The 27963-nt window shown below is 39.7% G+C and overlaps 2 protein-coding genes, 1 long non-coding RNA gene and 1 pseudogene across 5 annotated transcripts in view; 2 read left to right on the forward strand and 2 right to left on the reverse strand.

Moving 5' to 3' along the window:
• Positions 1-83: 83 nt before the first annotated feature.
• Positions 84-4821, reverse strand: LOC121301757 (reticulophagy regulator 3-like; the record flags this gene model as incomplete). Its single annotated transcript, XM_041231356.1, has 7 exons — positions 84-264; positions 533-670; positions 1229-1313; positions 1625-1751; positions 2277-2307; positions 2580-2686; positions 4559-4821. Coding segments are annotated over 7 exons (852 nt in total), but the record flags the coding sequence as incomplete, so codon positions are not given.
• Positions 4822-5389: 568 nt separating this feature from the next.
• LOC121301805 lies at positions 5390-7353 on the forward strand. The gene is made up of 3 exons (XR_005947650.1): positions 5390-5649; positions 6983-7150; positions 7311-7353. It is a non-coding gene; the product is annotated as an uncharacterized LOC121301805 (long non-coding RNA).
• Positions 7354-8005: 652 nt separating this feature from the next.
• On the forward strand, positions 8006-27596 carry LOC121301758 (annotated as a pseudogene).
• LOC121301804 (unconventional myosin-X-like) overlaps positions 14576-27963 on the reverse strand; it is a 42613-nt gene continuing 29225 nt past the window's right edge. The window contains exons 6-13 of one of the 3 annotated variants that reach the window (XM_041231416.1): positions 23968-24091; positions 21796-22093; positions 20265-20472; positions 19625-19761; positions 19042-19162; positions 18092-18505; positions 17372-17563; positions 14576-16062 (exon numbers count right to left, since the gene is read on the reverse strand). In XM_041231416.1, the coding sequence (XP_041087350.1) occupies positions 15928-16062; positions 17372-17563; positions 18092-18505; positions 19042-19162; positions 19625-19761; positions 20265-20472; positions 21796-22093; positions 23968-24091 (1629 nt within the window). In that variant the 3' untranslated portion in view covers positions 14576-15927. Of the gene's footprint in view, positions 16063-17371; positions 17564-18091; positions 18551-19041; positions 19163-19624; positions 19762-20264; positions 20473-21795; positions 22094-23967; positions 24092-27963 lie in introns of all 3 variants that reach the window. The other 2 variants (XM_041231415.1, XM_041231414.1) reach the window with 2 other exon arrangements.

Here is a 27963-nt window from a genome sequence, read left to right on the forward strand (position 1 = left end):
GTTCAGACGATGCATTTAATAAGCGCAGGTGTTACCTTGACTCGCTGCAGGGCAACTAAAAAGGAAGATTTAGTGCACAGAGGCTGTTCAGCTGCAGAAGGAGGGCTGCCTCGAGGCAAATGTATCAATAAAACAAGTTGGCTCAAGATCTTTATTTTTTATTTCAAGCATTTCTTTTTTTTACCTTAGGACAAAAAGCAGCCAGTTCCTCTTCACTGTCACTTCCATCTGCCAAAGGCCCTTGACTGAATGGTTTACGACACACTACACCAAAACATACAAAAAGGGTTATTCCACTGGAACTGCTTCAGATATTTCCTGAAATACAAACTTATTAGCTAACCAGAGCCGAAAGGTTGTAAACACACATTATAAAACGTAGGGGAAAAAATGCATTCCTCAAATGATGACTAATTGATGTGCATGCATTTAAAAAAAAAAAAAAAAAAAAAAAAAAAAAGAAACACTGCTGCAGGCAAAGCCAGGAATTACGTGTTTCAAAATGAAATCTCCAACTTGTAATTGGACTCACTTTGCCTTTCTTTCTGCTTCGACATCATGTACCCGCGGACGCTGAAATCCAGCCGTAGAAGGGCAGGCTCCAGCCAGTTACGGATTCGCTGGCCCAGACTGTGATACACAGCCAGAGGGCACAGCAGAACTGACAGCACTGGAGAAGCAAAGGGATCAAAACTCAACATTAGCTGGGCTTCTGTCAGTGCCGTCAGGCTCCTAACACAGTGGGTCTTGCTTTGAAACTTGCACTACTAATGCCGTCAATTAGAAATATTTTTATGTACCATTTATAAAGGCCTACGTTTATCTTCTGAGTTTACCAGTTGAAGACAAACAATTAGAATGTTTTCCAAACTGTACAACAAGAAATAGATTCAATCTAACTCACTGGTTCTGTGAGGATGAGACCCTCAGTGGAATATTAAATGCCTGATTATTTATTTATTTATTTATTTATTCTGGTAGAACTGTGGGAATTGTATCGTGCATGCTTGTTGGTACATTGCTTTATTTAGACTAGGCTCGGGCCATCACCCAGTCACAGGTTCTGAATATGAAATCCAGCATTTGGAGGTGACAATGCAGGGTAATCTTATCCAGTGTACCACCCGGCCTAATGTTTCATGGCATCCATACATTTTTTAACACGGCACTGTAAGGGTTTCCCAGGTTTCAATGCCTATTGTGAACAGAGTGGAAGGGCTTCACTTACATATCAAGTAGGAAAGCAGAAACCCTGGAATATAGCGGCCCAGCCCTGCCAAGAACGTAAAGAATCCACAGACTAAAAGACAAAACTGAGAAAAGGCTTCCATTAGAACTCATAAAAGCCTTGAATCGATACAGACGTACTGTATATCAAAAGCTAAGACAACAAAAGACAGACAAGGTAACAGGATTTTACAAAGCCAAAAACCATGTCTTCTTTATTTGACACTTGAAGGGGGAATTAACAGGATTCATTTTTCCTGAATAGAATGTGTAAACCTGTTGACCTTGCAGCACATACATCATACTTTTAAAAGCAGACTAACACTCAAACATGAAATAAAAAATAAAAAGCATTTATGATCTCTAATAAATAACATGTACAGTATTTCAGTTTTACCTTGCCAGGATTATGTTGTTTGAAATGCGCCAGGTTTCGTGCAAAAGACGCTCCACTGACCCATATCTCCGCCATGTGGTGACAAAGCTCTGGCACGCTGAGCAGTCTTGGGTGTACAAGGCCCCAGCTAATGCAAGACAACAGGTTAAAACTACACTGCACAAAGCACACCACTGAAACAAGCTTTAAAATGATGCTCAAATTACTTCTCCAGGTCACCCCCCACATGGAGAAAAAGATCATCAAGACAGAACCTTTTTCTCCAGCAATGGTGGTTTATGAAAAATCTACCAAAAATGTGGTCCACTTGATCTTGGAAGACCCTTTTGCATTTCAAGTGCCTATCATTTTTAAAACAAAGGTGGTGCCATTTTTACTGCTGTGCCATTCTACCACCTGGAACTGTTGAGAGATGAACGAGTCAAACATTTCCCCTGAATTGGCATCTCAGCCCACTGAATTGAACGGGGAGGCAAAGGGCGGACGCGAGCCGTAAACCATTCGGTTAAAAACGAAGGACTTTCTACAGAGCAAGCTTTGATGCTGAGAGGGAAGTTTGTGTCTTCTGCAGATATCAGTATTATTGACAAATCATCTGCTAAGAAGAGATCCATTACACGTTACAGTGCTGTAGCTTCAATATATTACCTACCTTTCATTGTCATATTCATCTGGCTGTTTAACTGAAATGAAAAATAAATTAAAATAAATTAGGCCTACAGAAAATGCATTTGTGTAATTATAAAAGTGAAACAAAATAACTCCTCTACAGTAATTTACTGCACTCAGGACAGCTTTATCCAATTAGTCTAGAAAACCAAAAAGTCTCTTTACTACATATTTCCAATACATGAAATCCTATAATCCATTATTAATCCCAGACACAGTAAGTAATGTTCGAAAAAAACAAACAAAAAACTGCAGCAATGTCAGCTCCCTCCTCTATCCATCCTACCTCGGATTTCCGGCCAAATTCTGTTTTTCCATGTGTCTACGCACACTATGATAGTCAGGCCAAAGGACAGCAGAAAAACCAACCGCAGAGACGTCAGGGCAAAAAACCTAGTGGTGGAATAACGGAAAGAGAAGGATTGCCAAACATGTACTGGAATATCCACCAAACATTTCCTTGTGTCATTCAAACCATGTCGAGTTTTACATCGAAAGGTTGCCAGGTTACTGCATTACACAGTGTCTCAACTGTTTATTTGATCAGTCTGCACACCTTGCTGACAGGCCAGTTTGTTTATATACAAGTTATTTAAGCTGTGGGGACACAATATTCCCAGTCAAAAACTAATACCACTATGTCACTATGAGCCAAACTGTGTGAACATATACATGGCTGTGGTTCTACCTGCAGCAACAGGAGGTTATGAATGACTTCAATCTGGAAGCAAAAGTTTTCAACATGAGCTTGTAAGGTATCAATGATACAATTTATTGTAATGCACTTGGGAGTAAATCATATTTGATTAGCTGTACCTTAATTCATGTCCAGTTTTAACAGCCAATTTATCTAATCTGGTGTTTTGTGTCTTTCGGAGCAATGTATTACTCTCTGGAGTATGATAAAATATTAAAATGCTTTTTTTTTTTTTTTAGCTTTCTGTCCCAAATTAATTTATAATTTACAAGGTTTTATTACAGAGGTTAAAAAGTAGCTTGCCAGCTGTCAGAACTTATTTCAGGGTCTGGTGACCACAGCCCTAAAGCTGTCTTGTCTACTGGATATTCCAGAAATAATATGCAAACAGCATAACAATAACAGGCTGTAAAGTGCCTTAAAACATAATCCTGCCAAAGACTTACATAAAGGTTGTATGCCTGTGGGTTACTGAATCTGTAGTGGGTTGTCACGCAGTAACTACACCTTCACATTCGTTCTACCATCTGTTCCTAACTGCTACTTATTTTTCTATCAATAATAAGGGCTGCAAAGTTAATCAGGAGCAGGAAAACTGATTTTGCTGCACCTTTAATACCCCTGCAGTACACCATCAAGATGTTCGCAAAGCTTTCACACTCAGTGGCCAGAGTACCAATTTCCATCACATCTGCATTGCTAGAAACAAGCCCTCTGACAATAACCCCACTCATGCCTTGACAGAGAAGGTAAGTGGCTTGGGTTTTTCACTGCATTCAAGATACAGTCAAGGTCAGGCCCAACCAGACAGTAGTAACATTATAATACGGAATCTATAGCAGCTACACTGGTAATATTAAACGCAACTCAGTTGAAGCAAACAGACATATAGTACTGACGCTTTACAGATAAAATACGTAATCACGTGTCTTGGCACTGCAGGAGCTAACAATGAATGCTTTCGAATACTTCAGTTTAATTACTAGTTTTAATTATTGCGTATGGTGTTCTCAACGCAGTTTAATGGAGACAAATAAATAATAACAATAATAATAAAGTGTTTTATATCATGTGTGGTGTGTATCAAACATGCAATCCAGGTAATGCATTCTTAATTTGCATGACCTGTACGTGTGGTGTGTATCAAACATGCAATCCAGGTAATGCATTCTTAATTTGCATGACCTGTACGTGTGGTGTGTATCAAACATGCAATCCAGGTAATGCATTCTTAATTTGCATGACCTGTACGTGTGGTGTGTATCAAACATGCAATCCAGGTAATGCATTCTTAATTTGCATGACCTGTACGTGTGGTGTGTATCAAACATGCAATCCAGGTTTCAACGCATAACGGTTCTTCTATAACAGAAGCACGGAGTGACACCCTTGCTCGACTCCTATCTGTAACTAACGGTAATTTTCTGTTTAACTAACAGTGCAATATATTCTTGACTAGTCACGGGCTGTAGTAATTTCCCCAAACACACCACAGACTGTTATCTACTTATTTGTAACCAAAAAAAAAAAACACACACACCTCACAAACAGATGTTTTTGTCGCTTACCAGAATATAGCGCTGCTTATCAAGTACAGCAACACGCTGTGGATGGGCTTTTCCCACACCAGCACCGACTGGAGGTAGGTCACGACCGGCTCGTACGGTCCTAATCTCTCTACCAGGGATGATCTGAACACTCGGACCCGGCTGTCCCGTTCGCTGGAACCGGGTCGGCTCCGCAGGCAGGCATTTCCAGCTCCAAAAGCCGGTACCGGTTTAGATTCCGATCCTGTCGTTTCATCGGCCTCTCCCCCCACCAGCGCCCCAATACGTATAATACGCGATTAGAACACGACCCCGTTCGACAATTACGGGTTCATTTGCCGCGATCCACCCAAAACTTACAGAATTACCCCACGTCTAAAAATTCATTTTAATAAATGTCATTTTCTTTTGAACAAAAAAACCCAGCCTGCTTCATATATATATATATATATATATATATATATATATATATATATATATATATATATATATATATATACTATATATAATCACGCTTTTTCTTGCTTGGTTCCTATAGACAAAAACAGAAATTCTAATACAATTTTAAATGATATAGTTTCACTTTTATAAAACAGTCTGCTTTATATCCCTAAACACGCAGGGTCAAACTTGTTTTTGTTTTGCTTTATTTACGGTGAAGCGCTATTAAAACTGGCGTAAGCTTTTCCACGCAGGTTCCGTACCGCGCTGTCAGAACAGCTGTTTTTCTTACTCTAATTCCGTACACCCCGATTCGGCGTACCTGCGAACCGTCCGTGCGTGTCCTGCAGCGTCTTACCAAATCATCACGCACGTCCAATCAAATGCCTTGAGAAAGCAGCACGCTGCAGCCGGGGCAGTCTGGCAGTCAGAGGAAGCATGAGTAATTGTAAATTATTTCACAACCATTGTTTTACCTGTGAACCCCAGGAATAATTTGTGAAAACAGATGCCATCTGGCATAACTTTGCATAAGGAACCGGGCATGCAGAAAAAGGCTTGTTTACCTTCCAGCAGCTTCACAGCTTTCAAAAAGATGGTGCTGCGATACATTTTTTTTTTTTTTATCAACATGTTCGTGGACATTTGTAATAGATGTATTCTTCTATCAGGTAAAAAGAGACCGGAGAATGTCACTGGTAATATACCAACAAGGTTTATGATAAGTTAACGACTGTAGTACGATTCCTATTCCAGATTTTACGAACTTGATTAGCCACAGTGTACAGGTAACAAGCTCAGGCGTGTCTTCTTAAACCCAGAGTAAAACCAGGAGTGGATCAAACTGCTATGGAATGGAAGTCTTATTTTCATCCCTTGAGTTGTATAGTTTTCTACCAAAAACAAAAAACCTAAATAAATCCTGTTCAATCATTTCCCTTTGCACTTGCTTCAAAATAGGGCCGAATATGTGTCCCTTCAATGCAGTGTGTGAGTGAAATGATACAACTCATCTCATTTGCGGTTCCCTGACTAAGAAGGATTGCAAAAGCCATTTTGATGAATGTAAATGTTTTGATGCCTTTTCCGAATGCTTTAAATAAAACAATGGGAACACAGAAGTGCAGTCCTAACTGTGCACAATACACAAAAGGAAGACCAGTTCTGAAATAAAAACACGCCCAGAACAGGAATGGCCTGTGCATTAGCCACTGACATGAGATATATGCATATGGAAGTTATATTCCATCTCCATTTAAAATATTTTAAATACAGCATCTACATATTCATAATAAAGTTTCTCAAAAACAACACTTTTTTTGTTTTGTTTCTACTGCCAACTAACATAAAACAAGCTTCAACCTGTATAAGAAATAATCTGAAATTCAGAGAGAGGCTAAATACAATCAATACGCTGTCAGCACAGGTTGATTGTATGTGATCTGTCAAGCTAAATGATGCACTTTGAGTACCAGGTCCACAGCTAATTTGTCTACGCTGGTGAATTTTGTATTTGTGTTGCTGAGTCCCAAATTTCAATTGAGTGCTTAATTAAAATGTAGCCGCCTTGCAAGTATGTGCTATAATGTAGCTAGTATATAAAAAAATGTACAGTTTCAAACAGCAGGGGGCACCCTTGTGCTAGTAAATTGCAGTTTTGCTTGTAGTTAGGTATGCCTGTGCCAGGTTCTGTGTCACATTATATTTCATATTAAAACAGAACTACAGTAATAAACTTTGGACAGTAAGCCTGTGGTTGTTCATTGCTTTGACTTTCTTTAGCAAAGTTAACCAATTAATTAGGTTGTGTTACAAATATAGGATTGAATACAATTATAAGTGTGTATGTAAAGTTGCATGCACTTTTGTGTGTCAAGTCATATTTTCAGTTGCTTTTTTTTTTTTCCTTTTATGCCTTCTCTGGCAATGGACATGGTCATTGTTAGACCCTGGAGGCATACTTTAGAAATAAAGTTAGAATATTTATTTTCTCTTATGTTCCAGGCAGATGATGAACACTAAATCCCACAAGCAGTGCAGTTGGACTTGGAGCCCCGTGTCATTCACTTCATCCTGAACTCTCCCTGTGCCAGCCTCTACAACCCAGAGAATATCTACCTCTCCGAGCACGGAGGGTTTGCTGGCAACAACTGGGCCAGTGGATTCTCCCAGGTAAGTTACCCAGGTGTTAGCCTTTGGGTCACCTGGAAAAGAAAGCTCCTTGGAAGTTTGGCACTAGGGGACTAGAGAGTATATTTAGCGGGAATGTGTAGGTGTACATGCATAACAGAACACTTTTCAAGTATCTGAAAGCATGCCTTTTTTTTCTCAGAAGGATGAAACAATTTACGAAGATATATTTGACAACATCGAGGCCGACGGAAGTGACAGTTTGGAGTAAGAAATAACACATTTTGGATATTCTGATTAACTCAATATGCCTTTAATGGGCAGGACAATTTTACAGTTTTAAAACAAAAATGTTTGCAAAGTTTTGTTACCAGCATAACCTTTGAAAGGGTACACATCAAAGGGCAGCCCACATGTGTTATCTGCGATGAAAAGGCTGCCACTGAGCTTATTACAGCTTCTTTGTTTTCATTCCTTTAAATTGCTGGACGTTAAAAGAGCACCAGTGATGTATGCTGTGGCCTGATTTAGATGCACGCTACCATTTGGGTTTCTATTTATAATTTGTTCATTTAAAAAAAAAAATAGTGTGACTTGAACATAGAGCTCTCAGTGTGGGGCAGTTGCTGGATTAGCAAGACCATCATTTGCAGGAAATTGCAGTCTTTTTCTGGAGGGCTTTAAAGAGATGTAGGACAGGCTGCCAAACTAGTGCCGTCACACCAGTATTACTTAGTGGGGGAAATGCATGTTTGTTGCAAATGGAAATCAAAGTAAATTGTTAAATACATATTTAGTTTTAAAAACCTCTGACCTAAGCAGTGCTTTTTTAACCCGTCCTCTTATTTTGCAGAAACTGCAGTTCCCGGGCCTAAAGGTGTCATAATTCTATTGTGCATGGCTATGTTCTCTGTTACGCTATTGCTGGTGAGACTGGGACCTACTTGGGCTCTTATCTGCTGGAGAGATTTAGTGACAGGTTAGTGTGTGTCAGTATTATTACAGTGTTTCAAGTCAAGACTAGTCTTTTTGGGTTGGGCTTTTAAAAATTATAACGCACAGCTGTTTTAACCTGCAGTAGATACTAACAGTCATTCCTTGTTAAACCACAATCTTTGTTAAATGCTTTAGTGATTTATTATAAAGGTATTCTGATGCTTAAACTTTATTTATATTCTGCATGTGTAGCATTAACCATGCACGCAGATATTGTGTTGTGCCCTAAGCAAGCAACAGTGGACATTACTGAGTTAAATATTGACATTCATGGAAATGTAGCTTTAAAGAACCAGTGTTATATTAAGTAAAATATTTGTTTGTCTACTAGGTACCCAAAAAATTTAGTTCAGACCTATTCAATTTTTCCAAACCAGGATGAAATGAGTGATATTGTGGTCCAGCTATACAACTCTCTGTTGACTTTGAAAAGGCTGACTCAGAATGCAGACTGTGTTATAAGTGAAAAACAGAACAATAACCCAAGAGGCTTAAGTTAAATACAACTGGATTGCGCTGTAGTGTTTTAAAACCAATAGTAAGCAATGCATTTGCTATATTGGGATTAAGTTTCATTTATAGGATCACAATAGACCCAATTCACCATTATCTCTTTTAAAGAAATGTTAGCATAATTTTATTTTGTTGCAAAATATTATCAGTATCCACCTTTTTTCCATTAGCCCACCTGACTTCTGATTGATAAGTTATAAACAAACCAGACTGTCAACAGCAAGCTCAAATTTGTAATTAAAAAAAAAAAAAAAACATTGCCTGTTTCTTTCCAGAAGAATTTGAAATGACTAACTCTCCTGTGTGCTCAATTGTGTTATTTCTAGGTGGTGCTGGATAACACAGCACTGAATCGGATCACCACAGACGCTTCACATTCAAAACCCCTCGTTCTCCCAGATTAACCAGCTGGTGAGTAGTTACTACGGTCTTTCTTGCGGCTTCCTCTTGGTTGCATCATTACTCAATTATGACTACAAGCTCTGGCTGTCATATAATTGGCAGTTTTGGGGACCACATTAAAGCATTCTCATTTAGTCCCTTTGCAATATGGAATCATGCAGTGTATACCAATTGAATGTAGTAATGCAAAGAGCAATCTGCCATACTTATTTTGCTGCATTGTGCGTTTATTATAAATTCTGTTTATTGGTTTTGTAGTTTGGGCGTATACACAAATCAGTGAATGCAAGCAATTTACACATTGAAATACACTACATTCATGAATATTATAGAGTTATTCATCATCAGTCAGAAAGTGAAAAGGTATTGCATCACTAAAAAGTGATTAAACAAATGAAGTCTGCTAAGAATGGGAAGAGAGATTGAGAGAACGAGAGACAGACAGAGATAGAAGAAGCGCGAGAAAGGAGGAATACAAGCGGTTGGCTTATAGGCGTAGGGATAAATAAAATGAATAATAAATAAATTAAGTCGGATGATAAAGTGAGAGGTCAGGGGAGATGTGGAAGTTCCCTAATATATAAAGAAAAGGCATGCCAGGCAGTGTGAAATTTTCTGGTAGTTCTACGAAGTATATGTTTTATTTTTCGAGGTTTTACACGAGGTCCCTTAGCCAAAGAGTATGCGAGGGCGGGGCAGCTCGCTTCCCAGCAAACAAAATCAGATGTCAAGCTAGCAGGGTAGATAAGGCCAGAGAGTCAGACTGCAGTTTTGTCAAGGGCATGTCAGAGGGTGTTACAGCAAATAATGCAATCAGAGGGCTGAGATTAGTAGGCTGTTGTACAGTCTGGGAGAGTCTCAAAGGTAGATGTCCAGAAGGGGGCTAGCACGGGGATGGACCAAAACATATGAACGAGGGTAGCAGGAGCTGGCCTGCACCTGTTTTGCTGCAGTTTTTACCTCCTTGTAACCATCGCCTACCCTACTGTTTTTGTAACCAATGCCTAGCACATTAATCAGCACACAATTTTCTGCGGTGCGGCACAAGATTTTATTTTGTTCTTGTTGTCAATTTTAATAAATTGTTTGTGCCATCCCTTCAGTGAATACCAAAATGAAACACAAAATGGTAGTTTTGCCCTTGTAAAGCTGCCCATTTGTCTCCAATGTAGATGCTGTAAATGGACACTGGTGTAAAAAAAATTTCTGATTACTGTTGCCCAGGTTTCCACCAGCATGTCTGCCAGCACCACCACTCTGCGATACCCTGGGTACATGAACAATTGGTTTGTTCGCGTCTCTGATCCCCACCCCACGCCTTCACTTCCTCATGACTGGTTACACACCTCTCACCACGGACCAGTCGGTAAACCTCGACTCTCTGCGTCCCTTCAATAGAGAATCCCGTGGCAACATGTCCCTTCCCACAGTCTGAATGGTGCCTGCTTTACGCCATGTAGTCTGGTCTCCAGGGCCTCGGGCTGTTAATGTTCGATTGTCTATTTTAGTTCTATTACTAGTGCAGTTTTTATTTATATTACAAGTGCAGCCCAGTCTGTGGTAAGCCACATTTTTATTTATTGGTAGTATGGTTTATTTAGATTTGTAGGTAGTTCAGTTCTGTTTTATTATATTTTTTACAGAAGTTTGAAAAGGGGTTTAAGAATCTTGTCACCCATACTTATTACTGATTTTAGTTTAGAGCATTGCATATTTTATGTAGGATAAGTTGTACACAGACCTGTTTATATGCTGTTTACCAATGACTACACACCAACATTAACACACAACATACAACACAAAATACACACAGGGGCGGGGCACTTTGCCATAGGGAGCCTTGATGGTAACATCTGATAACCGGTTCTCTAGTATAAAGGGCCTCACTGTAAAAGGGATGCGCTGTAATGTTATTTTCTCCCTTTTCCCTGTGATTATGAGGTTCCCAGTATACGTAAAACCAAAGTGCTGGATGTGATGAGGCAACTGCTGCAGCCCAAGAATATCATGGTCTCCACCGGGAGGGACAGACAGACCAACCACTGTTACATCTCCATCCTCAACATCATCCAGGGAGAGGTGGACCCGACGCAAAAGGGATGTCCCCCCAGCCAGTTTTAAAAGGTTCATTCAAAAACATTTATATATGCATGCTATGCTAGATTTGATTATTGCAGCAAATCGTTCCATAGATACTAGATTCTCTTCAGTCGATGTTTCACCAGTTTTCGTTCTAAAGGGCAAGATTTGCATAGAAGCCACAGTGATGAAAGCTCTGAGCCTGAACCCTGCAGACTGCTGTCCTTCTTCAACCCTGAGGCACTGACACTGTTCCGGGGGGGGGGGGGGGGGGGGGGGGGGGGGGGGGGGGGGTCGCTCTAAAAGGCTTAGTTCTTTAGAAGGAATGCAAATGACAGGTTGCATAAGGAGTTGATTTAGTGCCATGTGCTTTTGACACATTTTAAGACAAACAGTGCTGCTGACGGATCTCTCTTTTGCTCCTGTTGAGACCCTTTTTACTCTAATTCGAAATGCTTTCTGATGCTTAACTCCTTGCTTATCCATGGCTAAAGATTTAAATGTTTGCAGTTGTCCTGTTTTCAAATCTAATCCATTTGCTCATTGTAGGTAGCTAGTTAGGCATTTAAAACTGTATACATTGGAGGTAATTGTGGTGCAGCTGTGCTCCAGATAAATTTCGAAAATGTGTTGTGCAGACATTGCAAAATGTTACACCACTTCTCCAATTCCTATCACTTTGACTAAGTTGCAATTCCATAAATTGATTGGCTATTAGCAGCGTAGAGCTTCTTTGATATTTAAAGCACCCTAGGATATTGCTTATCATAAAGAACTCTAAATGTGCATTGTACTGTATGGGTTTTGAGATGGAGTGAAACTGGATATACATTCCACACAGAAGAACTAAGAGCTTTACACACACAGTACAAACTAGCTATCCACTACAGTGTAACCTCCACATATGTATTGGAAATGTTTTACTAGCAAGTGGGTGAGCATGGCCGTTTACCCACCAGCAGCAAGCAGGGTTGAGAACTATTTTAACAGTGATGTCGCTGGTGGGAATCAAATGCAGATCCTGGAGGTGAAAATCAAATGTTCTTCCCACTGCACCCACCACCTTGGGTCCAAAAAAGGAACACGCAATGCTCATTTCAGGTTCACAAGAGCTTGCAGAAAATCAGAGGACGCTGGCCAGCTTTATCCCCTGGGGTCCTGTCAGTATCCAGGTGGCTTTGTCAAGGAAATCTCCATATTTGCCTTACGCTCACCGTGTCAGTGGACTTATGATGTTGAACCACACCAGCATCTCCTCCTATAGTGAGTACTATACTGTATACACTGGTGGACTTCATCGTAAGGGGATTTTAGCTGACAAGTTGGTGCTGGTTCTAGTCTGACCACTTTTTAAAATGATTTATTATTTTTGTATTCAAGTGACTCTACTTGAAACTAAAAAAGAAAACTTAAAATCCAGCCTGAAGCCCACACAAGCTGTATTTACATTCACTTAGAATTATTACTAACATAAAAACATACTATCTGAACAAATGTATATGGCTCTGAGAGTCTTACCCATTGTGATTTGAAGCGAAATACTCCAGCTCCAACTGTTTCAATCCTGCCTCTGTGATCTAATGCACAAAAGACACTTCCTTTACAGTCCGGTTGGTGTACATAGACACATCTTTATATTTCCCTACATCTGCACAGTTGTGTGTGTTGGTTGTGGTATATATATATATATATATATATATATATATATATATATATATACGACCAAAGGAGCAATATAGATATATATATTAAATATAATAGTCATTCCGTGTAGGGTAGACCTATAAACGTTGTAATTATTATACAGTTCAGTGTTTAAAATAGAATGTGCATTATAACACACATCTTTTTTTTTTTTTCTATTCATAAAATTGTATTATATATAATCTCCAGTATTCACATTACAATACTGTAGTTCAGGGGTAGGCAGAGTGCAGCTCCATTGCAGTTTTAATAGATGCAGTGCTTTTAGCACTAGTTTTAAAAGGTAATAATTAATGTCCTTTCAGGGCCAGCTAGTACAGTATTAGTAGCTTCCCAGCACAAAAACACAATTAATTAAATTGTCATTTATTTTTCAAGTGTATCGTCATTACATATCTGAGTGGTTAGCACGGTGGTGTCACAGATTTTATGCAAAAGCAGCTGTAAGTGTTGTCACATGACAGCTGTAGGTGTCAACATAGAATTCAATTAGAAAAATATTTGTGGTCCACTTAAATAATATATTTATTAATAGAGTGGGTGGCAGCAAGATTGATACATGATAGTTGTGGGAATTTGGCACATTTGCAGTGGCTTGATTTCATTCTTTTGATTTCTAATCTGTACCTTTTGTAGCAATTCCCAGCAGGCAGATACATAATCCCTAGTGATTATCTAAAAATAATGCAATTTTCTATTTCAATGTTAACATAAGTTTGAGTGGAACTTTTTTTTTTTTTTTTTTTATGATTTTACACAGTAGTTTTAATAAAAGCAGGCAAATCCTAATGTCTCTTAATCCATCATTTTAAATGAGACAGCTTTCATAAAATGTGGAAGTGCTTTGGGCTTTGCCAAACTCTACTACTGAAACCTGCGTCATATAAATCATGCATTTATTCAAAGTAAGAGAGAAAAACAAGTGTACTTTGTGGGGTTTTTTTGTGCTGTCTGCTTTTTAAAGCAGAGATCTAATGTCAAATGTACCCACTGGAAATCAGGCATTGCTGTATTCATTGTTCCATCCACACTTGTCAAGCTACCTGCAGAAATGTTTATTAGCGCAATGCAATTGTCTCCTTGACCCAAATGTTTTCTCTTGTTTCTGAAATGCAAACAGTCCCCTTTAATTCCTAGAATGAACGAGGAAACGTGGGGAGTCGCCACTGGTAGAACGATGCTGCTTTATTACATTTGCATTAAGACATCTTCCTTATTGCACATCCGAGTTATTTGTACAAAAACTTAGTGCAACCGACTATACAGATAGGAGTAAAGTACCATGCGGCATACAAACGAGTTAAATAAAAAGCTTTTTCTTTTTTTTGGTTATAAATTGAGCTTAAGATATATAGTGATAAAGCTGCCTGCAGCTTTAATAGAAACACAAGCAGATGGCTGTACAGTGGCAGTGCTGTGTAACAGCAGATTCACCTCTCCCTCTTAAGGAAGATCATTACTTAACTAAGATGAATGCTTTGGTATAAGGGTGTAGCCCCATTGTACAATACTGTAGATGTGCAGATAATGAGGATGTGGGTGTTCTATAAAAAACAGTGCAATTATAATAGTTTGCCATCAGGTGACATGGTGCACTTTTAAACATCTACAAGGGAATGTTATTTTATTTTTACACAATCCAGGATTTATTGCACATCTCTGTAATACCAATGTGGCTCTGTCATAGTTAAATATTACCAAAAGAAAGAAAAGTGACAGCATACAACAAAAACAACCATGTCCATTTAAAAAAAATAAAATAAATTAAAAAAAATAATAAAAAAATTAAATATAAAAAAGTTAATATCCATTATCATTTCAAAAAATCCATAATATTTTCATCTCTTTCGGCATCATATTTCAGACAACAGCAAATCATTAAACCAAAAAAAAAAAAAAAAAAAAAAAAAAAGGAGAAACTGTCAGGAGATAGAAGATTAATTAATTGATTTCATATTAAAATAGTCTATCCTGTCACTGAAGAGGTTCTTCACAGTATAGCATCAATTTTGACTTCAACTACAGCTGATTTATAATTTGTCTAACCTTATTTGGCTGCAGTATGCATTAGTAAATAGATAAAGCCGACACATTAAAAATATTTGAATATATTTTTGGATGAGAATAGATGCCCACCCCAGGCTGCTGTGCTGAACGTTTTTTTTTTTTTTAATATTCAGACTGTTCAGTATAGGCAGGTACTATGTGTGCTCATCACTGGAATGCAACAGGTCCAGCACTTTCCTAAAAACGACAAAGTATCTGTATATTTAGATTTGTACCAAATCAAGTTTGTGAGCGAGCAGTTCGATTTGCACACTGGCTTAATTTATTTCTGAAACTTGCATCCTGCTATTATTTCTTGTTCTCTGTATATGGTTGTAAGTTTCTTTGCAACTACCCTAACCTGTAGTAATATTTTTAAGCCATGTAATAAAAAATAATTAGTAGTACTGTAAAATGCTGGTAACAAAAACAGTACTTAAAAATCCGCAGTTACTATTCTGAGGTGTATTATTTAGCTGATGCAATCTTATTATTACATACAGATACTGGGAGAAGTCTGGTACTCTTCAACCAAGCAGATTAAAATTAAAGAGCCAGCTTGACGTGAATGTTTTGAAGCTGGTTAAATGAGGAAATTCCTATTTTGTTTTCAGATGACAAAACTATTTTTTTGTAGTAATGCATTCAAAAGACCACCCTGGTCAGGGGCAAGGTTAGTTAGCTTAGAATTGATGAGATTAGCACCTGGAATGAGATTTACTCCATACTCTAGAAAGAAATAGGTTGACACATTTCTCTATCCAGTTTTTTTTTTTCTTTTTACATGCCCTTGTTCTTTTTGCTGTTGCATTTTACCATAGCTTCTCACATTTGCCCTGGAAGAAGTGCAGCAAGTACAGTAACTTTGGACAGAACTGCTTTTTTTAGTCTGATGGGGTCGCTTTTAAAATAAAGTATGGTCCCAACTTGCCTCCAATGCATTTTCCGTGATTTTAAACGTGGCCAGACATCCACCAGAAATGTAGTTTTGTATTGAAAGATGGCACATAATGACACCGGAAAAAACCACTGTGTGTGAATGTGAATTGGGTCCCGTTGCTAAGTCCATGTGGGAGTGTTTAAACAGGGTGTGAGGCGGGCTCCAGGACAGGAGACCCCAGGGCTAAGTTCTCGCTCTCCGTCCTTTGGCTGGGGCGGCGGGTTCTGCGAGCGCTGGTGATGTAGGCGGTCATGAGCTGGGCAATCTCGTTCAGCTGCCAAGAAAACGAAACGCAAGTTCAAATAGAATCTGTCCTTCAAAAGCGGCAAATATATTTTACTGCTTTATAATACTATATATGTATAAATCTCCATCTACCTAGTTCTTGTTAAACAGGCAAAACATTTTGTTACAAAGCCATCTTGACGAATCAGATCAACTAGGGAATGCAATTTGTCTGAACTCTGCACCACTTCTATATACATTTTCCTACTGCAATAACAAAGGGGGTTGCTTGTATTTTGTTTAGCTTGGCCACTTATACATTGCATTTGTATTTAATTTGAATCCTTTTCGAAAATATCACATCTTTACATGGCTGGTGCCTTTATACTAAACTTCTATTAATTTATTTATTTAAATATGTTTTTTGCAGAGGGGCAGGTATTGCATTGGATATTGCATCTGTCCAGTTACCATTGCAAAAAACAAATGAATAAATACAAATTTAAATAAAAACCAAACATCCCACCCAATGTCATTGGTGTTAAATTGACAACATTTGGGGGTACTGCTTAGTGGGCCAAATCGGGCAACAGATCCTAGCTCCAAGCCCCCCAAACATGCAGGTGAGGATGAACAGACATTAGACGTACTTGTTTCCCATAGAACATTAATCTCTGTCCTATAAGACAGACAGGATTCAATGGTGACCTTCTGAAATGCATCAGCGGTAAAACTCATGACAGTCACACTGTATTGTGCTGCCTCATATACAACACAAAATAAATAAAATTAACTTTGCAAGCAGTTCTGCAATTGGAATTCTCTGTTTGAATAAATAAATAAATAAAATAAAATAAAAGCTACTTTTGTGCTCGAGAGACACAAAGCAGCCTTTGTTCACTGTGGGCAGAAATAAACACATTTTGAACATGAAAGGGAGAACTTGTTCCTACAAAAGCACCCTTGGGAAGACCGGCGTTTTTTTAAATGTTGTTATAAATTTAGAAAGACCAATGCCTCCACTTCCAACCTAAGCAGTCATGCATAATGACTGCACTTAAATACATTTAAAATGCCCCTGAACTTCTAGTTCCACAGGTCTGTATTAGCGGTAATCCTGGGCTAACTTACTTAAATTAATTAGACTAGTGCTAGTCAGTGTACCTGAAACCAGCCATATATATGTTAACAGAAAACAGAAGATAGGTAAATGATCAGCTCTAACAGCCTGTCCTTGATCCCATCAAACGGCACAAATCAGACCTTGGATGTAACCTACTGCAGAAAAAAAAAAAGCTAAAATCTTCAGCACGGCGATAAGTGAACCGGTACTAGAATGGCTTGTTTTTACCCCATACCTTGCTGGTTTCAAATATGAATTCCCTGTCTCCCGCTGTGATTTTGAAGGTGGTGCTGTCTGACACTCCATAGGAAGAGATCTGCCCGTAACTGATACTCTCCAGCGGTTCGGGATCTCCTTGTTTGTACAGAGACACGGACGTTGCAGCAACTCCCAGCCACAGCCGCTGTGAAAAACTTCCTGCTGAGCTCTAGAAAATAAAAACAAATAGAATGCCTTATTGAGGTCTTTCTAAACGACCCCCCACAGCCTACTGGACTATCTAAAAAAAAAAAGGAGTATTCAAAGGAAACTTGATGAAGTCACTGAATTTCTTTTTGACAAATACATAAAGTTTTTCATTGAATTTATAAAGTTTTAGTATTATATAATTAAGGATGAAAATGACTATTTTTAAAAGACTGAAGCTTTGCTTGTCAACTGAAAAAACAATTCTAATTAAGGTTTATAACCTGTTAACCATGCGGCTTGCTAGAAACGTAAATTTGTCGGCTTAAAAAATTAGAACTTATAAAACGTACTTATTACATCAGTGGCATTATTTATTAAAACTGGACCAGGAGGCGTTACCGCATGACAGCGAAGCGAAGATTGAAAAAAAATTAAAAAAACCTTGTCATTATTTTTTCATTATTGTTTAAATATAGCAAGATTGAGTGTATTATAGTTATGATACAAGATGCCAGGAGTTAAAAAATAAAAAAAGTAAGCCACTCACAATGTAGAAGTCGATTTCGTAGAGGGTGGAGCCGAACCCGGGCCACTGCTTGACGACGGATAGGTAAACAGACATGACGTCCTCCCGGGCCCGGCCTTGCAGGGTCTTCCACCTCTCCACAATCGAAGCCATCACGGAGGCCCCTTCCTCTTTGAGTCGGGCCCGGAAACGAAGGTCGTCCTCGGCCTTGATCTTATGCACGGCAGCGTGGTTCCAGAGCCCTGCGTGCAGCGCCCCCGTCAGGAAACGCGAGGGACAGCAGGCTGGCTTGGCTGGAGCGGTCTTGACCAAAGCCAGGGCCCTCGCCTCGATGACGTGCCTGGGGAAGAGCTCCTCCACCGGGGGCGACGGCGTGTGGGTGCTGAAGTCTCCGTTCAGGGACTGGAGGCGCAGAGCCGCCAACAACTGGAGGTCCTCCTCAGAGGTAAACAAGTGACCCTGGATTACCATCGCATGGGACTGCAGAACCCAACGGGGAAGACTTTTACTCTACCGCCAATATCAGTACGCTATTTTTAAATTCTATTACAGTCATGGTATATTTCATAGTAATATTCTACCCCCCAGTCAAAAATAGCCAGAAAAGGTGACATATCTCAGCAAGCGTCTTCCACAGTGTACTGTAGAAGGCACTTGCTATAATGTTTGTCTACTTTCTTAAAATCTTATATGAGAAATAAATCTGGGTAATGCATGTATATAGCTTTGGTAACAGTGTCAGTTTAATTTGATCATACCTATGCAATTCTGCACTAAAAGGTAGGAGGAGTGAATTACAGAGGGATGATGGGGTAAGGTATTATAACCTATACTCATACACAACCAACACTGCAGGGACCCACTTGCATAGCTACAACAGAATTAATAATTTCTGGGTACTGATACACTAGATGTCTTTTGCATGCTGTGCCTAACAAACGATAACAGTGTTTGATCCCTGTTTGTGGTACCTGTTCAAAGAGGAACGTGAACTCGATGCTGTCTTTGGGGATGCTGTCTGTATCCAGGAAACAGTAGAGCTTGAAACAGAGTTTCCACTGATGTTCCGACTCGGGCTCCTTAGCAGCGAGGCTGAAAATGAAAAGACGCCTGTGTGATAATGCTGCTCCAGGTAACGCTGCTTTATTTCAATATTGACTTTGAGGAGAGGTGAACACTTCCCCTACTCCTGAAATGGGCTTCTGCTTGCTGCAGGTTTGCGTCCTCATCACCGTACAAACAACCAATCTGTCACTGTTTCAGCAATGCCTACACAGTGCAGCACAGCTGGGAATTGTGTATCAATGAGCCCTTCACACAAGATTTTAATGAAACTGTAGGTGGCTTACAGTCTTTTGAATATATATATATATATATATATATATATATATATATATATATATATATATATATATATATAAGTTGTTTTTTAAAGTTACTTGGCCTTTTTAACCCAGAAAACAAATATTTCTCTAAGCTACGAGAGTGAGTCCCTATCATGCTTCAGTACTTCACGGTCAAGCAAAAATTGTCAGGACTGGGAGTGATATTTACTTTTCAAACCTGGTCAGGATGTCGGCGACGATGGTGCTGCCCCCTACTGCCCGCTCCTTGTAGCCGTTCCCTTCAAACAGTGCAAAGGTGTTGTGGCTGAGCTGCAGACCCAACCTCTCCTTCATCTTCTTCACAACCTGCACACAACACAACCGCGCCATGGGGATCAGTAACTTAAAAAGCACAGGATGCTATCCCAGGAGAATCAGCATCCAACGGAATACACAACCGCTAGAAATAACGAAGAAGAAAAATCACTGATAAACTGAAAACTCAGTTTATCAATTTTAATAAATGAGCTTTCACGTTTCAGCTTGAAACAAAACGTTGCTGCTAATTACTAAAACAGCTGATCTATTGCTTTTCTTCTATCTGTCCATCTACACACACACACTGTGTATTCGTATAAATTCCAATACAAGACACTAAAAGTAGTTTAGTTGAGTAGTCTTATTGTAAATGTACTTACCGCTGAAAAATTCTCTTTCGACAGCTGCTAACATTTTTGTTGTACAGTACTAAATGCAAATAAGTGGCCGTCTACAGATCATAACCACTCCCCTCCCCCAGTCTTAAGAAGTTGCATGGTGGGACAGTACATCCCAGTCCACCCCCTCTCCTTCCTGTTTCACCCTCTCACCTCGTCAGCGGTGGTGTGGGAGCTGATGGGGAGCTTGCAGGAGCTGCGGCCGGGGTAGTGAATGGTGCAGAACATCTTCTGCCGGTTTATCAGGACCAGGATCTCCTCCCAGGATGGCACATACTCCCTCCCTTTAGTTTTCCCAATGGCTTCAGATATAAATGCTGCGTAGTTATCCATCTCTGTGTCTGGGTACTGGCTCTGTACTCTGCATAACAGGAGATGGGAAACTATATTAATCATGTACAATAAAGTTCTGAATTGCAAGTTGGCACCATGCATTGAACTGTAAATAAGCGACACCAGCCCCACTGCATAAGACTCATATACTTTTTGGTCACAAGGAAACAAAAATGTGACTAATGAATGAAAACACCAGCGACGCAATGATCGAGAGTGAAGCCACTAAAATGCTGTAAGGTGTTTATTTAGTTATGATTATTACTGTTTTTTTTTTTTTTTTAAATCTCAAATGTATTTTTTTTTTTTTTTTTTTTTTTTTTTAAAGAAGAAACTGCTTGAACGTCGTCCAATTCCTTGCGTGCCTGAAGGGGTTAAAGACAGCTCCTGAAACTGAGATTAATGCGATCGTCTTCGTGGGCGGAAATATAATCTAACGCAATAAAAATAAATAAATATCGTAGGGCGTGGAATATGATAAATGAAAAAAGGGGAAGAAATTGCCCAAAGCAATACAAATCTCAGAAAAAAGGTTCAATGTTAGCTCGAGCAGTTTATTCCTTCCTTGAGGTTGTTCGCTTTGGCAAGAGAAGAGGGTTACAGTTAGTTGTTTAAACAATGAGTCGCCACAAAAGGTATTTCTCGTAACTTCTTGGCATTCTGCACACAGGAAGCAATTTGATGGCATTCCTAAAATAAAACCCAAATAATAATGGAGCTGGCCTTCATTCGGAACAGAATCAGATTTATTCGGTCTAACATCATTAGGAAAATTCCACTGAATTCTCGCACTCCTCTTTCTCCTCTCCAATGGGCTGCCTTGTTGCTATGTCAGCCATGCGCAAAGGGTTCAAAACATGATTTGCTGATGCTCAGGGACTGGGCGGAACAGCTTCTAAAGTAGTGCTGGATTTCTTGACTTTTGCAATCACAATGTGTTGGCCTCCCCCCTCCTTTTAACCCATTAAGAACCAAATAAAAAACTGGTCTTTGAATAAATCAGAACACAAGCTGCGTTTACGGAATTTGATCCATTCTAAACTAACATGCTACCATTCTAGAAAGGGCAGTCAAGTTGGACGTGCCTTTAAATCAGACCAGTGGAATGTCACGCCTAAAACATTTTTAAGGCTTCAATTTCTTATTTTATATTGTAAGCTTCAGAAAAGCATCTGAAGGGCTGTATTTGCAGAATTAGCAGTTACGTTTAGACTTTGCGGTTAACAAAATTAAAGTTCTCATTAAGTAGTTAAGAAAACTGAAATGGTAGGATGCCAGTTAAAAAGGAACTGCATAACGTGTGAAAAATTACCATGCAAACATAGTGGGGAAAGCTTTTCAAAAGGGTTACCTTTTGAGGTGGAAGCGCAGGTATTTAAGGACAGAGAGGCTGGGCAGGAAGGTGCAGCTCATGCAGGTCAGTAGCTGCCAGTATCGGAGCTGTGCCGGGGTGTCGGGGCTGGGCGTCCCACTCGTCTGCTTGACCAGCTGGCAGTACACCTCATCCCGCAGCGGCCGTAGGTCCAGGCAGGTCTGCAGCACCCCCTGGATGAGGGGCACAGGGTCCTGGGCCGATTCCAGCTGCTGTAGGGAGTTGAAGATCTTCACCGCCTCATCTCGCAATGTGGTGTAGCCCTTCGCACTGTGAACTAGAAGCAGGACAGCAGGTGTAAAATGTCCTTAAAATGCACATTGGCACTATGCGCTTAACGTAAATAAGTGAAACCATTCCTACTGCATATAAGATTCACGTCAGTTAAAACACAATTTTTGGTCAACTTCAATCTGACACTTGCTAACGTGCACCAAATTGCTATACTTGTCCAGAGTGTATGTAATTTATGAATGAATGACCTATATGAAATGAGGAAGTGATGTACTGTATATGATGAACCAATGAAAACATCAGCTACACAGTGATCAAGAGTGAAGCCACTAAAAGGCTGGAAAGTGTTTTAAATCTAGACTTAAAAGAATCCAATGTTTCTACCTGCCTGGTGTCGACTGGAAAAGATAATGAGGAGCACAACAGCAAAAAGCTCTGACTAGTGGATTTGAGAAGAATTTTCTGGAACAAAAAATCCTGTATTTCAATGAAGAAATAGGAATATACAGAGTTAGTAGTTCTTGGAAATAGGATGGCCCTAATCCATTAAAAGTTATTACGGCAACTTCAAAATCAATTCGGTAACTCAATCGTGACCATGAATAACGGTTTATCACTCAGTACTGCATGCAAACAAGAAAATGCTCTATATCCCCAACACAGAACTCTTCCATAGCTGCAGTAACAGACTGATGACTCAAGTCTGGTTGAAAGTAAAAACAGGACTTGTGGATTGATTCCAAGAGTAGAGATTGAAGAAGAAGAAAAAAACCACGCAAGATACCTGATGTTTTTTCTATGACCCCCTAGAATTCAACTCATGGAGAAACAGACAGCACATAAAAGGGGTTATCATGCAGGCCCCCATTTATCCATCATCTGCCTTTATCCCCAAACACAACAGCCTGGAGATAATTCATGCACTTGACTGCTCTCAGAACAGCTGTGCTTATGGAAAGCGTTCTGGAGGGGTTGCTTTATAGATCTCATCGATGGTGAGAGAAGAACAGTATCCATGTAAAGTGTAGGCAGCAGGGATGAAAGATCTGATAAACAGGGTCTTTATCTGGGATTATGAGAAGTAGATCAGACAACACTGTGTTGCCAGCTCTGACTTCCTTCTCTCCCTCATGACCTCCCTTCCTCCTTCTCTTGTCTCTTATACGCCTACGCGAACCAGCTGAAAGCCAACTTATTTTCAGTTTTGGCACCCAAAATAAAAATTTTAAAAAGTGGTGTCATTTTCCACATTCCTAACAATTGCATCATATTTAATTTTGAATTGGTTTGGAATTTTCTTCTGGTGTATTAGCTTTGAAAATATGACAACGCAGATTTCACAGCAGTCTTTTAATTCTAGGTTTGTGAAATAAAACGCAGTTGCTTCCTAAAGAAAATAAATTCAAGGTTGAGAGTCCTGGAGTGCCGGAACGCTCAGGAACGCTGTTCCGGAACTATTTTCTATAGGTAGCAGTGGTGTATTCGAGCCAGAACTAACTGATAGACCCGCTAAGTCACATGACTTGCACCTCCCACACATCTGTCTGATTCTCTCTTGATGCAATGAAAAGATGATTAGGAACTTCTTCTATTACAAACTTCTTCTTTAAGAAGGCTACAAATGGATACAAACGATGCCACACCGAGACGTAAAAGTACAACATTCTGACAAGATGGAGAAAGACACTTTGTGGAAAAAAGAAAACACATTACCTGTTAGATGTGTTACTAGACGTTCAGTATACAAATAAAATGTGAATCCGCATATTTCTTGTTCAAGAAAAACCTGTATTTTAGTGGTTCTCTTGTACCTTCAGGATTTAGGACTACACCACGGATAATAGGAGCATATAATGTAAATACAGACCTCAGCATTGAGAAAAACTGTAATAGACATGAGAAAATAAAGAGGCTTACAGGTGTGGTCCAGACTGCCATAGGGAAAGGGGAGCAGGGAGGCATAGAGAGGGCTCTGTGTGTGCTTCAGGATGGGGTTGTGTTTGTAGATGTGCCCCACAGCCTCAGGGTTGAACTTGTTCTCCTGCAGAACAGAATAGAACAGAACAATGAACATGGAACCAAACCCTTTTGGATTATTCCTTCTAAAGTTTATAAAGAACCTAAGAACCTAAACACCCCCTAAAACTACCTGAATGAACACTAGCTCGCAAGGGGCACTTGTATAGAAGCGATCAGTAGAATCCACTCCCATTCTCAATGTAAAATGGTCTCTCCTAGTCTGTATATAGGACCTCTGACAGGGTTTCCAATCTTGGTTCCGTTGACACAAAACTTGCATTGTTATATGACACTTTCGATGTGTAACACAGTATTGTCTTATAAAAGATCGTACAGTAAATCTGGTTGTCAACTAGTAGGCAGGGGCCTACCCCAGATGGCACAGACAGGAACCTCAAGGTGGGCAGGAAACCTCAGTCATGCATAGAGGGGAAATTCCCTTTGGGGTCCCCACCCAAGGGAAAAGTCCCCACCCAACAAAACGACTATGCCTACCTATTTAGACTTTCATGATTTCAGCAACGCGTTAAAGATGTACTCCCTTTCAAAGGCTAATAGGTTCCAAACATCCAGTCTTATTCATACTTTGTGTCTTTTTTTTTTGAATGCCAGTACCGTATTAACAGTGTTATGGCAGGTGTACAACCCCTGTAGTTATTGCCTGTCAGTGGTATTCTGGAGTCTGGCTGTTTTCACTTCACACTGCGAGACTGTAGGAACTTGCCCTGCCCCTCCCTGGGTTTGGCTCCTTGCCTGCTTCACCAGTCGTGTTTCCAGAATGCACCCTGCTGCCTGATGTCCCTGGCACCACGCCAAGCCTCAAACTAGGGAACCGTGCCTAGGACTGACTAGGAACCAGGGTGAGGATTTATATAAACCTCTATCTGTCAGGTTACCGACTAGTAATTTAGTTGTACAGTAGTGCCCTAGCCCTAGAGGTAACTATGTCAAGTACAAGTCTAGCTAAATACAAACTCATAGTTTTAACATATTTCTTATTGAAATACCTCATCTGATTCTATGACTTTAATAATAATAATAATAATAATAGAAGTAGTATTGAGAGTTTTACATTTTTATTACGAAAGTATTTTTGTCTGTTTCTAATGCAATTTATTCTTGTGTTTTTTTTTTTTTTTTTTTTTTTTAAACATGACATATGAATGGCCTCCTCTATGAGGAGGCCATTCGGCCTATCTAAAATTGTCCGGTTCCTAATAGCTGACTGAGCTCAGAACTGTGTCAAGTTGTGTCTTAAAAGGAAATAATAAAAAGAAAAACCAGTTAAACAGAGCTTGAGTTACCCTTACGAAGCCCAAATCTGAAATCACAAAAGCTGAGCTTGTGTGGGGAGGGTGTGTGTGTGTGTGCAAGCGTGCATGTAGGTTTATGACTCAGAACTGTCTTGCCATTAAGGCAGTACAATTGAATCAAACAGAAACATTAAACACAACTTCAATCCAGGGACACAGATAAGAGATTTCTAATGTATTAGGAGCAGATGTCTGGGAATTAAAGTCTAGCCTCCCAGATTTGATGAGCAACAGGAGAGCTTGTCTGTACTGTTGTCTCATCATGCGGAGGATAATCAAGACAATACTCTTATTCTCCAACAAGCAGCTGTCATCTGAGCTTGTCACCTATACACTGTGGCTAATCAAGCTTGTATTAAAACCTGGAACGGGTAAAACTGTCACACAACAGGAGTCTTATTTCCATCCCTGCAGAAAGTTACAATGCAGGGAACAGCCTACCAGATGAAGAAGTAAAATTAAAAACACTGGGAGCATTTAAAAAACAGTTAGACTGTGTCCTATTAAGTTAAATGACCTTAGTAGACGCAAATGGGGTGTGTGAAGGGTCAAACTTTGATTGGACAACTGTTCTGTTATTCTTACGAAAGCAGATATGTTTAATTTAAAATAAGTCCCTATCTGCAAACTTCATGGGTGTTGCCAGTCATTGTATGCAGGCACCGAAACTGTTTTACAGCCACCTGAACCAAGCGCTGTAAGCAGCTTCTGCAAAAGTAGTTAAGAGATTGATGAGTAACAGTCAGCTCAGACATGTGTTGCAAATCAAACTGCAACCCTCTGCCGAGCACTCTCTCCCTCTGTGCTGTGGTTTATCACATCCTGCTGTTCTGTGCGAGGTGAGATCGCTGGCAGAATGCAAAACCCCATTCTTGGCTTCTATTAATAACGTGTTGCAATGTCTTGTCATTTTTTTCAGATGAGACGTTAGACTGAGGTCCCGTCTGGTCTTTTTGTAAACGGAATGAGATCCTGTATGCACTTTCCTGTAGCAGAACTCAGTGTACCAGCTGGAAACCGCATTTCTCCCAGCATTCTTGACACTGGATGCACTTCGAGACATCAGAAAAGTTTTATATGGCTTTATATGTTATTAGAACTGCATTACTGCTTACAAGTCTGGCAAGAAAAATAAATGACACCTTAAAAACCTGGTACTAAAATGATTATGATTGCCTGGAATGAATTAAAGATCTGCAGACTATGGCAGGACCTACTACTGGCAATGGATGGATAACTTCAGTGCTAAGCCTGATGAGTTCAGAAAAAGGTTTAACGAGAGCCAGATTGCTCTTGAAATCAGCTCCACTCTACTTCCAATTCCAAAGTTCAAGGGGTGAAGGCTAGCTTCTGAGCACACTCTTCCCACCAACTCATACCCCACCCTAGAAAGAAAACTGAACGCCTGCACTGCAAGACGTCTCTAAATGTAGTCTGACTGCAGGTCTATGCAAACGTTAGTGCTGGTAGTCTGCTCTGAAATGCCTCCGGCTTGCTGCGAATCACAGTTGCTAATGGGCGAGGCTGGGAGAAGTCACTTGACGGGATGCCTGCTTTGACAAGAGCAGCTCCCAAGCCTGCTAATTACTAGGAGTATTTTCTGCTGTTAAAAATAGTATCAGCCCCCCGCCCTGCCACTGCACACCTCAGGGTGTGTTAGGAGCAATATGTAAAGCAGAGGCTTGCAAAGCAGTCAGTATTTACCAACAGCCACATGCTACCTGCTCTCATGTACTATCATGGACATGCAAACACACTTTCACACAGTCTAGAACATACATGCACCCACACCTGACCTCCGTTAACCTAGATCATGGTTTCAAGATGCTTCATAACCCAAATGTGCATCTCATTCATAAACTATGTGTTCAGACCTCCAATTAATGATCTTTAGTATATTATATCTTGCATGCATTCAAATACAACAACTGAGTGATCAGACAGTAATGGTGTATCTTCTGTGTTGCTAAGATTAGGTCTTGTCTTTCATTGCCGGATTCTGAGAAGCTAATTTTTGATTGTCTCATGTAGACTCGATTACTGCAATGTTCTTTTTTATTGGGTTACCAGACCATGCCTTTTCAAGGTTACAACTTGTTCAAAATGCAGCGACACGGGTGCTTAGTTAAAAAAAGACAAGTGACCACATAACTCGCACTTCTCTACACTGGCTTCCAGTAAAATATAGAGTTGATAATAAAGCTCCTACTTTTGACTTACAACCCATTACATGGCCTGCCTCCTGATTATCTTCAAGAGCTTTTGTCTCTATATGTACCGAGGCGTGCTTTAAGGTCATCTGATTCTGGCCTTCGGTCCCTCCCAAAGATTAAGACAAAAAGGAAAGGAGAGAGCGTTCAGTTACAATGCTCCTAGATTATGGAATTGACTACCATCTGATTCAGGTACTTAACCGTTTCAAAATCAAGATTAAAAACTCACTTTTTTAGACAAGCATTTTATACAAAATGTTAAAGTGTTCTACTCTTTATTTCTCTACTAATGTTTGTTTTTTTTATTTTAATTAATATCACTGACTTGTAAAGCGCTTTGAGATACTGTTGTATGAAAGGCATCATAT

This window comes from Polyodon spathula, chromosome 28, assembly GCF_017654505.1.
Source record: "Polyodon spathula isolate WHYD16114869_AA chromosome 28, ASM1765450v1, whole genome shotgun sequence".
NCBI lineage: Eukaryota > Metazoa > Chordata > Actinopteri > Acipenseriformes > Polyodontidae > Polyodon > Polyodon spathula.